Genomic DNA, 12,789 nt, shown 5'->3' with positions numbered 1-12,789 from the left:
GAGAGAACCACATTTTGGTTTATGTCCCAGCACTTTTTAAAATGTATGTTTAACATTTTTATGAATGAAATTATAGTGTACATGCCATTTAGTAATAGGGCTATTTTAAATCCAAGTATTTTACAAATATTTCTCCATGTCATGAAATCTTTTTTTTTTTTTTAAGATTTTATTTATTTATTTGACAGAGAGAGATCATAAGTAGGCAGAGAGGCAGGTAGAGAGAGAGAGGAGGAAGCAGGCTCCCTGCCAAGCAGAGAGCCTGATGCGGGACTCGATCCCAAGTCCCTGAGATCATGACCTGAGCCGAAGGCAGAGGCTTAACCCACAGAGCCACCCAGGTGCCCATGAAATCTTTTTTTTTTTAAGATTTTATTTATTTATTTGACACACAGAAAGTATGGGGGGAGAGTGTGTGTGTGTGTGTGTGTGTGTGTGTGTGCGCGCGCACGTGCGCACACACGCACATGTCATAGAGCGCAGGCAGGGGGAGCAGCAGAGATAGAGGAAGAAGCAGGCTCCCTCCTGCGTAGGGAACCTGATACAGGGTTTGGTCCCAGGACCGTGGGATCATGACCTGAGCCAAAGGCAGATGCTTAACCAACTGAGCCGTTCAGGCAGCCTTCCATGTCATGAAATTTATAAAATTTATGACTTTGGGATGGGCTGGGGGGAGTATGTATTTATTTTTTTTCAAAGATTTCATTTGTTTATTTGTCAGAGGGAAAGTACAAGGGGAGCGACAGGCAGAAGGAAAAGCGGGCTCCGCACTGAGCAAGGAGCCGGAAGGGGGGCTCCATCCTAGGACCCTGAAGGCAGACTCTTAACTGACTGAGCCAGCTAGGTATCCTGGGAGGGTTATTTTTAAAGCAAGAGTTCCCTTCAAACTATTTACTGGAAAGTGTAAAACAGATAAAAGTTGACTGCAGGAAGGGGAGAGAGAAGAAGGATGAAGATTACATGATGTGTAAGAACCATTCTAGATCTAAAGTTGGACATCTCTGGGTAGAAGTTACAAATCACTGTGACCGTTTCCATGTATCCTTTTTTTCCATGATGTTAGTAGCTTAATGGGGGAAATAATAACTGACTTTTATGGAGCACGTATTTTGGTTCAGGCTTTGTTCTAAGTGCTTTATGTGAATTAACTCACTTGACCCTAATGATTCTTATTCCCATTTACAAATGGGACACTTCAGTGGAATGAGGTTGGTTGATTTGCACAAGTTCAGTCGGTTAGTACATGATGGAGCTCAGATTTATATACAGTCCATTTGGCTCCAGACTTCCCCACAATACTACAGCTACATTTCATTATGCATGCAGATTTCATTCAGCATGCAAATCATTGTGCTTAGTACCTATGAAAAGTTAGAGAACTTCTTGTGATAATTTTGCTATTTATGTTTGTCTAGAGCTAGCCAACATGGAAGAAGATCCCAGATCAGCTGGAGTTGCTACCTTTGTTCTTCAAGAAGAATTTGATAGATATTCTGGCTACTGGTGGTGTCCAGAAGCTGAAACAAGTAAGGGGGTTCAAAATAATAGAAGTTAACTAAAATATTATGAGATTCAACTGCCAGTTAGTTAAGTGCTCGATGCTAAGTCCTGAATAGTAGATTATGAAGTCATGAAGATTGTATCCTATCAGTAGTTATTTAGAATATATAGGTTTTATCCTACTATAATTAATTCTAATAAAAATAAAAAAGTAATTGTATTAATACCTCAGGTCTTTAACTCTTTTTGCCAGTCTTTCATGTAGAGGCTGGTGTTAGTGGCAGTATTGGTGACAAAATAAAAAGAAAATCCTATACCCAGTGCGTTGCAGTAAAAACGTAGGATTGACTGGAGTGCATAAATGTACGGCCAGATTAGTGTATGAATGGATCAGGAAAAAGGCACAAATTCCTCCCTTTTCTGCATGAATTCACAAGTATTTTATTGCCTGTGAAACAGCTTTCTCTGAAGATCCAGTTAGAAATTTGCTTTACATTTTAGCCTAATGTTTTGTACATGTATTGTATACAAAAACTAAAAACAAATCTTATGAAGCAATACTTACCTGTATGTGTAATGCACTCTGATATTGTATATTTTTTGTTCATTGTATATTTAAATGCTTGTTATTGCCCATTAATAGATTTCATGACATAACAATGGATTGCATTTTTTGTTTTTTTAAGTAAGCTCTTTGCCCAGTGTGGGGCTTGAATTCACAACCCCAAGATCAAAAGTTACTCACTTTACTCACTGAGCGCCCCAGCAGCTCCTATTTTGAACATTTCTCTGAGGGACCATGAAAAATACTTATTTTTAAGCCATGTCTTAGATTTGGACATTCAGTTTTAATATGTAAAATGTTTTGCCATAACTGTGTTTGTTAGAACAAGATTCTAACATGAATTAGAGAAACCATAAAAAGAAAGCTATATTCTGTTTAACTAGCATTTATATTCAGGGTGTCTGGGTGGCACAGTTGGATGGGTGTTTGACTCTGTTTCAGCTCAGGTCGTGGTGTCTGTCGGGGTCATGGAATCGAGTCCGCATCTGCTCTCACAGAGTCTCTTTGTGTCTCTCTTCCCCTCTCTTTCTGCCTCTCTCCCCTGCTCTTTCTCTTTCTCTCAAATAAATAAATAAATAATTTTTAAAAATAGCATTTATTTTGTTACAGGGAATATTATACATATAATTGAGTAATTTATTTTTCAACAAGGAATGCATTTTAAGGTATGCATGAACTGAAGTCCTAGGTGTGCTTACCCTGTTAAATATGTATAGGTACAGGGGCATCTGGCTGACTCAGTCAGTAGGGTATGTGACTCTTGAACTCCAGGTCATAAGTTCAAGCCCCATGTTGGGTGTGGAGCCTACTTAAATTAAAACAACCACCACCACTCCCCAAAAGATATAATTATCTTCAGGTTTTACCTTTCTTTAATGAGCAAAAGTGATTTAGTAGTAATTCACCTTCCTAGTGCAAAGACTAGCGAGACTTTGATATACAAAAGGCAGTGTTTTTTATACATAAATTATTTTTCACTATGGGAAATATACTACTAGAGGGAGTGGTCAGTTATGATTATTCTCTGGAATAATTATTCTAAATTTTCAATATTTAAATTCCTTTTAAAAGCTCCCAGTGGCAGCAAAATTCTAAGAATTCTATATGAAGAAAATGATGAATCTGAGGTGGAAATTATTCATGTTACATCCCCTATGTTGGAAACAAGGAGGGCAGATTCATTCCGTTATCCTAAAACAGGTACTTTATTCCATTGACATTTATATTCACTCATTTCTACTTTCCAAACAAGATTCTCTCTGTAGTCATCCAAAGGTATGGCCAAATTAGTCATTTACAGCCTTCGTAAAGATAGATTATTCATTAAGTGTCACTGAAGTAGATTTCTTAATCACAGGCTGATCTTACTTAATTCTTTTCAAAGGTTTGTAAGTGCACAAAGCTGGTTACTTCAAGACTGAAAAAAAAAAGAGGAGTTTTTTCTAGGAAACTAAGATTTTTAAGGGATTATGTTCATAATAAGTCAATGATTTTTTTCTATTTTGCTGTTTACATGTCAATTACAAAATGATACAGAATTTCTCTTACTTATTTTGTATTGACTCTTGATGTTTTTAAGCATATATATTTTTTTGATACCTATGTTGAGAATTATGAGTTTGAATTGAATTTCTGAGATTCTTACACAGTGAGGCCCTGACTCTGCAATATTCCTGACTTAACTAAAGTATGAAAGGGATTGATCTGGCAAAATTAGTTTGAATAATTTTGATTATAGATTATTATTCATGTCTCTTTCTAAAGGCACAGCAAATCCAAAAGTCACCTTTAAGATGTCAGAAATAATAATTGATGCTGAAGGAAGGGTAAGTATAAAATGCCAAGTTGACTTTTTGTGCCAGGCTAGTAGATATCTTAGATACACTTTTTAATTTTTTAAACCCATTTAACTTGCTGAGATGTCTGTGGACCATGCTTTGGAAACTTTTTGCTGGTTCCCAAGATAGGAATATAGGGATATGCATATTTACCACGTCTTTCTAAAAGTTTTTCCTCTTTGCCATTGTTAATTTTCCAGATCAATATTTAAAAGACAGCATTCATTGACTAGTGACTCACTTTCTGTGTTGGATGTCCCGCATTTCCCTTGTATTGCTGCTCTACATTTGGATAGTTAAATGCTTATAAGCTGAATGCACACAAGATTAATTAAAAAACAGTCTGGGTGGCTCAGTCGGTTAAGCTTCTGCCTTTTTTTAATTTTAATTTTAAGATTTTATTTATTTGTTTGACAGAGACACAGTGAGAGAGGGAACACAAGTTGGAGGGGAGTGGGAGAGGGAGAAGCAGGCTCTCCGCCAAGCAGGGAGCCTGATGCAGGCCCAATCCCAGGACCCTGAGATCATGACCTGAGCCAAAGGCAGACACAACAACAGAGCCCCGGAGGCACCCTTAAGCATCTAACTCTTGATCCCAGATCAGGTCTTGATCTCAGGGTGATGCGTCAGGTCCCACGCTGAGCTCCATGCTAGGTGTGGAACCGAATTAACAAAACAATAAAAAACCCAGTCTTCTCTTCTAGACTTTAACAGCTTTATTGAGAGATAAGTCACATACAATACAGTTCACTCATTTAAAGTTTCGAATGGCTTTTAGTATATTCACAGAAGCCATCACCACAGTCAATTTTAGAACATTTTCATCATTTCATCATTCAACATTTCAGGAGAAACTCCACATCCTTTAATCATCACCTTCCAACCTTCCTGTGTCCCTTGGCACTTCATCCTAGTGAAGTGGTATGAAGTGGTATGTCATTGTGCCTTTGATTTGCATTTCCCTAGATTAATTCCATTGATCTACTTTCTGTCTGTAGATTTGTCTAATCTGGACACTTCATATAAATGGTATCATACAGTATCTAGTCTGGTTTCTTCCACTTAGCATCATATCTTCAAGCTCCATCTATGTTGCACCATGTATCAGCACTATCTTTCTTTTTTTTTTAAATTTGTGTTAATTTATTTAATCCTTGCACCCAACATGGGGCCTGAGATCAACGGTCACATGCTCTTCCGACTGAGCCAGCCAAGGGCCCCAGCACTTTCATGCTGCTTATCACCCAAAAATATTCCACTGTGTGGCTACACCACATTTTATTTACCCGCTTACCAGTTACAATTAGGGTGTTCCACCTTTTGGCTGTTGTGAATAATGCAACCATGAATCTGTGTGTGTTTTCACTTCTCTTGATAGATACCGAGAAGTGGAATTTTTCAGTCATATGATAGCTACATGTTTATTTACCCTTTTGAGGAACTGCCAGACTGTTTACCCAAAGTGGTTATACTATTTTACATTCCCATTGTGTGAGGTTTCCAATCTCTGCATCCTCATCAACACTTCTGTTGTTTGTCGTATTTATTATAGCCATCCTAGTAAGCTTGAAGTTGTATCTCATTGTGATTTTGACTTAAATTTTCCTGATGGCTAATGACATTGAGCATCTTTTCATGTGCTTATTGGCCATTTGCATATCTTCCTTGGAGAACTATCTATCCCTTTTTTTTTTTAACTTACTTTTTGTGTTGGCTGGATTTTTAAAGGGAAAAGTTGCCATTTCACTAATATATTACACAAATCATATTTAGGCTAAAATGTTGGGAACTAGGGATTATTATTTTTCTTTCGTACTAGAGTCTAAATAAAGTGATTAAAACTTGTTTTTACCAGTTATTAGCAAGGGCTCTGTTAGTATATATAAACTCATGGGAAAAGACTTTTAGATTGTACTAATTCTTGTGCTTAGAACTTTTTTAGACACGAAGAGCTCACCAATGTAGGTAACCCACAACTTACTGCTGGTTTTGCTATATCTCTCATGCCTTTTTAAATACCTAAGTCTGAAAAAATGTCATGCTGTTAAAGATAATGATTAAGGTAGACTAGTATAAGTTACTGATATAAGTCTTCTGTAACTTGATTCCTTTTTTTTTTAATAGATTATCGATGTCATAGATAAGGAACTAATTCAACCTTTTGAGATTCTGTTTGAAGGAGTTGAATATATTGCCAGAGCTGGATGGACTCCAGAGGGAAAATAGTGCGTATGTTAAATTGTCACTCTTTTACAAGTAATTTAGAATCCAGAACTTTAGAAATGTTTGTTACTAGGCCTGTCCTTCAGTTGAAGATGCCTTCACATGTAAATTTGCAGAGTAGTTATTTATGCACAGAGAATTTCTCCTGAGCTAAGTGAGCTTGCAGATTTGTAATCTTGTAAGCATAGGAGCATTGCGTTTTTATTCTGTCTTTTACATAGCCAGTCATGGTTTCAGTACTTTCTGTGGTTAAATTGTATGACCTTAGGGCTTACATGTAAGGACGTCTGTATTTTGTTATTATATAATTTAAGCAAAATTTTTGTAGATTTTATGTGAAGGTGATTATATGTAGTTCCTAAGGTAGACAACAGGAGTTTCACAAGACTGCCAGTTGTTGACACTAAGGGGAGAAAACAATGTCATAGATCATACGTGGTTTTAGGAGTTTAAAGACAACCACTTTTTAAAAAACTCCACTCAAGCCTAACTGTAAAAAATAAGTATAGAAAAAGCTAATACTTTTAATTAGCCATTTGTAAGTGATAATTTAACATCTACCAAAGCAGTTCTTTAATTGTGATTACAGAAATAACGGATGGGTACTAGAGGAGAGAGCAGGGGAATATTCATTTTCTGAGAGATGGCTTTATTTTTGGTGCTTTTTTGTTTGTTTTGTTTAAATAGTGCTTGGTCCATTCTACTAGATCGCTCCCAAACTCGCCTACAGATAGTGTTGATCTCACCTGAATTATTTATCCCAGTAGAAGATGATGCCATGGAAAGACAGAGACTCATCGAGTCGGTGCCTGACTCTGTGACGCCACTAATTATCTATGAAGAAACCACAGACATCTGGATAAATGTATGTATGCTTTTCTGTACTTGGTTATATATTTTCTCAGAATGCTAAAGCAAGTGAAGTTTTATAGCAAACTATCAAAATGAGTCTTTTAAATTCAGAGTAAACATGAATATTATTTGCTTAGTTTGAACATTGTAAATCAAAATATTTGTAGATAGAAAGATGTCACTGAAATGACATCTCCCGGCTACAAATTTTCTCTTGTTCCCGGACACATCAGGTATTGAAAAACACCTCATCAGCGCCTCTGAGGAGGACCTGAGTGGAAATATAGAAGAGAATTTCTCTTTTAAGTTGGCAAACTATACCAAAATTTACCAGTTGGGAGTGAGTTTATCATTTTCTTAAACAAGATACAAAATAAATGAAGCCAGATCACTTCTTGGCTGAGTACAGGCTTTATATGATTCACCCTTCAACTTTTATAGTATTTCTCTTTGGAAAAGAAAAGTCATAAAATTTTGGATAAGAATAAGATTCTGTAATAAGATTTATATCATAAAACCTCATGCCATATTTCAAAGGATTATAGAGATAATGAGTAAGAAAACGCTTTTGGTCATATTTTTCTTTTTTCACCATTTGGGAATGTTTATTTCTCAGTGATGAAGTCTGTGACTAAAGTGAGATAAATCTGAAAGGACAAGATAGAATCTATATTGTAAATATACAGTACCCCTAGCACTAACAGTTACTTATGTTTCAGAATGTATTTATCAATTAATTCTTCTTTCTCTAGCTTAATTGAATTGTTTATGTAGTATTTTCATTAATGTGTATAGTAAATTAAGCTATTCATTTTACAGATCCATGACATCTTTCATGTTTTTCCCCAAAGTCATGAAGATGAAATTGAATTTATTTTTGCCTCTGAATGCAAAACAGGTTTCCGTCATTTATACAAAATCACATCCATTTTAAAGGAGAGCAAATACAAACGATCCAGTGGTGGGCTGCCTGCCCCAAGTAAGAAGTCCTTTCTTATTTAGAAAATACATCTGTTTGTTGGGGGCAGAAAGTGGGAGGGGCAGGATAATATAATGCCTCTTTTGTATACTTTATATACTCTATAAGCATCAGTACTTGCTTCATTAAATTTAATATGTAAGTGAAGCTAAAGTATAAATACATATGTGAAATTACAGGACAGTGTTCTTGATGGCTATATAAGAAACTATTGAGTAATCTCTGGGAAAGGAATTACTTATTTTTGCTTTCTACTTTTGCCTTGACTGTAATTTTTAATTTCCTTAAAGTGAGCCGAAGTCATATTTAGACTGAAAAGGCTGTTTTATTTTTATTTTTTTTTCTAAGATTTTATTTATTTATTTGACAGAGAGAGAGAGATCACAAATAGGCAGAGAGACAGACAGAGAGAGAGATGAGGAGAAGCAGGCTCCCTGCTGAGCAAAGAGCCCAATGCGGGACTCGATCCCAGATCCCTGGGATCATGACCTGAGCTGACGGCAGAGGCTTAACCCACTGAGCCACCCAGGTGCCCCTGAAAAGGCTGTTTTAAAATGTTATTTAGTTATTAGGTATTTTTACCTCCTAGTTTTGTTTTTGGTTTTTACATGCTGTGGCCTTTTTTAAGATTACTTATTAATGAGAGAGAGTGAGAGAGAGCAGCATTGTGAGGCAGAGAGCATGAGTCAGGGAGAGGAGCAGAGGAAGAGGGAGAAGCAGCCTCCCCTCCGCTGAGCAGGGAGCCCAACATGGGGCTCCATCCCAGGACACTGAGATTATGACCTGAGCAAAAATTAAAAGTCAACTGCTTAACTGACTGAGCCACCCACGCGCCCCTCCTTTTTTTTTTCTTTTTTCTTTTCAATACTGTCTGCATCTACTCTGAAGCTAATATTATAGCTCTTCAGATTGATACAATTATGTTGTCCAATTCTGCCCCTCAACCACTGGCAACTACTTTCTGTCTGTATGATTTTGACTATTCTAGATACTTCATATAATTGGGATTATACAGTATTTGCCCTTTTATGTCTATCCTCACTTTGCATAATACCCTCAAGTTTTATCCATGTCATAGTGCATGTGAAAATGTCCTTCCTTTTTAAGGCTAAATAAAAGCTCTATGTAGAGACAACGTTATGTCTTCCATTCATCTCTCTGCAGACACTTGGGTTCCTTCCACATTTTGGCTATTGTGACTAACGCTGCTATGAGCATGGGTGCACAGATACCTGTTTTGAGACCCTGCTTTCAGTTCTTTTGGGTGTATACCCAGAAGTGAAATTACTAGATCAAGTGGCAGTTCTATTTTTAATATTTTGAGGAACCACCATACTCTTTTCTGTGGCAGCTGCACCATTTTACATTCCTATTAGCAGTGCACAAGGGCTCCAGTTTATCAGCATCCTTGCCAACACCTGTTATTTTTCTGTGTGGTATGTTTGTTTGTGTGTTTGGATATAGCCATCCTAGTGAAGTGGTATGAAGTGGTATGTCATTGTGCCTTTGGTTTGCATTTCCCTAATGACTAGTAACATTGTGCATCTTTTCATTTGTCATTATCCATTTCTATGTCTTCTTTGGAGAAATGTCTGTTTGAATCCTTCGCCAACTTTGCAAAAACTTTGCATGTTTTTCTCAACAAGGCCTTTTAAATATCCTTCTTATTTGGGAAACGTGAGCTACATCTTAGGACTAACAAAATAAATACTGCCTATGACTCTGTTCCTTTCCTCGGCCTAATTTTTTTAAGGCAGACTGGATCTTGTATATCCAAGGCAAAGAATTTCTTCCTTGAGAGCCTTAGTTTAACTTGACCCTTAGTGTGACATTGCCCTTACCAGCTCCTCTATTGTTGATAAATTAAATTCGCTTAAGAAATTACAGAAATTTTAGTGCATGAGCAGCAGGGAAGGAGGAGAAACAGACTCCCCACTGAGCAGGGAACACAATGCAGGACTCGCTACTAGGACCCTGGGATTGTGACCTGAGCCGAAGGGAGACGCTTAACCAACTGAGCCACCCAGGAACCCTCCAGAAATTTTAGTGATGAAGACGGGTCAAAGAGCTGTGAATAGTAATTAATTAACTAAAACAGTATTTGGGGAACAGTGACAAAATGTTGATTACTTAAAATTGTATAATTTAAAATTTGAAGAATGTAGGAAGTTAACATTCGTCTCTAAAGCCTGGCCTCTTTGTTCCTTCTCAGTGTCTCTTTCTGGGCCCCTCAGTTTATGTACCTCTTCTTTCCCTTCCACTCCTTTCTTCTTAGACTTTCTTGTTCCAAATCTTCCTTTTTCCTTGATACCACTTCATCTTCCTCTTCCGTCTTCTTCCTCAAGTGGCTATAATGTGAAACAATCAGTACTTGTTTCATATATATATCAAATAATACTTACATAGATTTCCTGGACATAAAATTTAAAGTACTAAGTTGAATTTTTATGTCTAAGAAAAAATAAATCAACTTCTTTAACCTTACAGGGACCCTAGTTAAGACTCCCATACCATCTCACCATCTCACCATCTCAGTCTGTCCCTGTCTATCTCTTCCCACAATGCTATTAGGCAAAGAGAAATGGTTTCCATTTTTTAACCTCCTGCTTCGGCCACCAGCCACCGAGAGAGTTGTCTTTACCCAGACAGAATCTCTTAAAGACAAATGGGGCATGTTGGCATTTACCATGGTAATACCCAGTTTATTTTTGGCAGATGAGGAACAATTGTATAAAAATTTTTCTTTTGTGGCTTTTTAAGTAGTTCATTGCATTTCTAGAGAAAATGCCTTGTCAACCAACCCATTAGACTTCTAGGTCTAGGAATACAGTTGCTTTTGAGTTCTTTTCTCGCTTTGCCATCAGAATGTATTTTGCTGGGGCTCCTGGGTGGTTCAGTGGGTTGAGGGCTCTGCCTTTGGCTCAGGTCCTGGGATGGAGCCCCACATTGGGCTCTCTGCTCAGCGGTGAGCCTGCTTCCCCCGCCCCTCTCTGCCTGCATCTCTGCCTGCTTGTGATCTCTGTCTGTCAAATAAATAAAATCTTAAAAGAAAAAATAAGCTATTTTGCTGTTTTTACTTGATTTAGAGGGATCCTTCTACCATTATTCCATTGTATTGTGAAGACTCATAACTTGGAATTTTTTTAACTATAGACTTTTATTAAAGTAAGGTGAAATTCACATAACACTAAATTAACCACTTTAGAATAAACATTTTTTAACTTATTTATTTATATATTTATAAACATATAATACATTTTTATCCCCAGGGGTACAGGTCTGCGAATCTCCAGGTTTACACACTTCACAGCACTCACCATAGCACATACCCTCCCCAATGTTCATAACCCCACCTCCCTTTTCCCAACCCCCCTCTCCCCATCAGCCCTCAGTTTGTTTTGTGAGATTTAAGAGTCACTTATGGTTTGTCTCCCTCCCAGTCCCAAGTTGTTTCATTTATAGAATAAACATTTTAAACAAACATTTTATTTTATTTTTTTTTAGAGATTTCTATATTTATGGTTGGGGAGGGTTCAATGGGGAGAGGGAGAGTGAGAATCTCAAGCCGACTCCCCACTGAGTGTGGAGCCTGTCTTGGGGCTCAGTCTCAACAGCCATGAGATCATGACCTGAGCTGAAATCAAGAGTCTGAGGCCTATGGGGCGCCTGGGTGGCTCGGTGGGTTAAAGCCTCTGCCTTCGGCTCAGGTCATGATCCCTGGGTCCTGGGATCGAGCCCCGCATCGGGCTCTCTGCTCAGCGGGGAGCCTGCTTCTCCCTCTCTCTCTGCCTGCTTCTCTGCCTACTTGTGATCTCTGTCTGTCAAATTAATAAATAAAATCTTTAAAAAAAAATTGCTGTTTAAAGAGTCTGAGGCCTAGCCGACTGAGCAACCCAGGCATCCCTTGAACAAACTTTTTTTTTTTTTTTTTTTTTATTTGACAGAGAGAGATCACAAGTAGACGGAGAGAGAGGTAGGCAGAGAGAGAGAGAGAGAGAGGGAAGCAGGCTCCCTGCTGAGCAGAGAGCCCGATGCGGGACTCGATCCAGAACCCTGAGATCATGACCTGAGCTGAAGGCAGCGGCTTAACCCACTGAGCCACCCAGGCACCCTGAACAAACATTTTTAAATGAATAGTGGCAGGGCACCTGCCTGGCTTAGGTGGTGGAGCATATGACTCTTAATGTCAGTGTCTTGAGTTCAAGCCTCATGTTGGGCATAGAGATTACTTTTTTATGAAAATTAAAACATTAAGAAAAATAAGATGAACAGTGGCATTTAGTACATTCCTACTGTTGTGCAGTCACCACCTATGTCTAGTTTCAAAACATTTTCATTATCCCAGATATAACTTGAATTGTTTAACGTAGAGTAATATTAGAGTAATATTCTTTGTTGTTTCATTTTCTTATAGTCTGATACAGAGTGCTGAATGATAACTATGTTTATCTTTAGGTGATTTCAAGTGTCCTGTCAAAGAGGAAATAGCAATTACCAGTGGTGAATGGGAAGTTCTCGGCCGGCATGGATCTAACGTATGCTCTTTTATTTTCCTGATATGTTTGGTCAACATTTGCTGTGTTTATGCAGTATAAAAAAGCTGTAGTACAACTTCATATGACCCCAGTGTTTTGACAATATTAAGTTAGGGCCTAGAAGAACTCAAGTTTTAGAAAGGAAGAATCTTAGTTTAAATTATAAATCACCCATTTTATAGCCCTGGTATTCAATGTGTTCTGGTTACTTAGGTTCACCATTTTCAAATATAGTGTTGCTGCTTAATAAGGAAAGGGCTGGTCCATATTTTCTGAGTCTGCCAAAGTTGTAAGTTG

At 37.7% G+C, this 12,789-nt stretch overlaps 1 protein-coding gene across 5 annotated transcripts in view; it reads left to right on the top strand.

Moving 5' to 3' along the window:
- The window catches only part of DPP8 (dipeptidyl peptidase 8), a 64,888-nt gene that overhangs the window by 28,194 nt on the left and 23,905 nt on the right, over positions 1 to 12,789 (top strand). For all 5 annotated transcript variants that reach the window (XR_006602751.1, XR_006602750.1, XM_045067389.1 and 2 more), the window contains exons 7-13: positions 1,416 to 1,526; positions 3,137 to 3,265; positions 3,830 to 3,891; positions 6,028 to 6,128; positions 6,814 to 6,991; positions 7,798 to 7,957; positions 12,413 to 12,492. Coding sequence is in view for 3 of the 5 variants with exons in the window: in XM_045067389.1 (XP_044923324.1) it covers positions 1,416 to 1,526; positions 3,137 to 3,265; positions 3,830 to 3,891; positions 6,028 to 6,128; positions 6,814 to 6,991; positions 7,798 to 7,957; positions 12,413 to 12,492 (821 nt within the window). In the remaining 2 variants the exon portion in view is untranslated. The remainder of the gene's footprint in view (positions 1 to 1,415; positions 1,527 to 3,136; positions 3,266 to 3,829; positions 3,892 to 6,027; positions 6,129 to 6,813; positions 6,992 to 7,797; positions 7,958 to 12,412; positions 12,493 to 12,789) is intronic.

Source organism: Mustela putorius, unplaced genomic scaffold (genome assembly GCF_011764305.1).
Source record: "Mustela putorius furo isolate JIRA1106 unplaced genomic scaffold, ASM1176430v1.1 tig00003896_pilon_pilon_pilon, whole genome shotgun sequence".
Taxonomy (NCBI): Eukaryota; Metazoa; Chordata; class Mammalia; order Carnivora; family Mustelidae; genus Mustela; species Mustela putorius.
The sequence above is the reverse complement of the archived record's forward strand: the minus strand, read 5'-3'. Positions and strand labels throughout refer to the sequence as shown.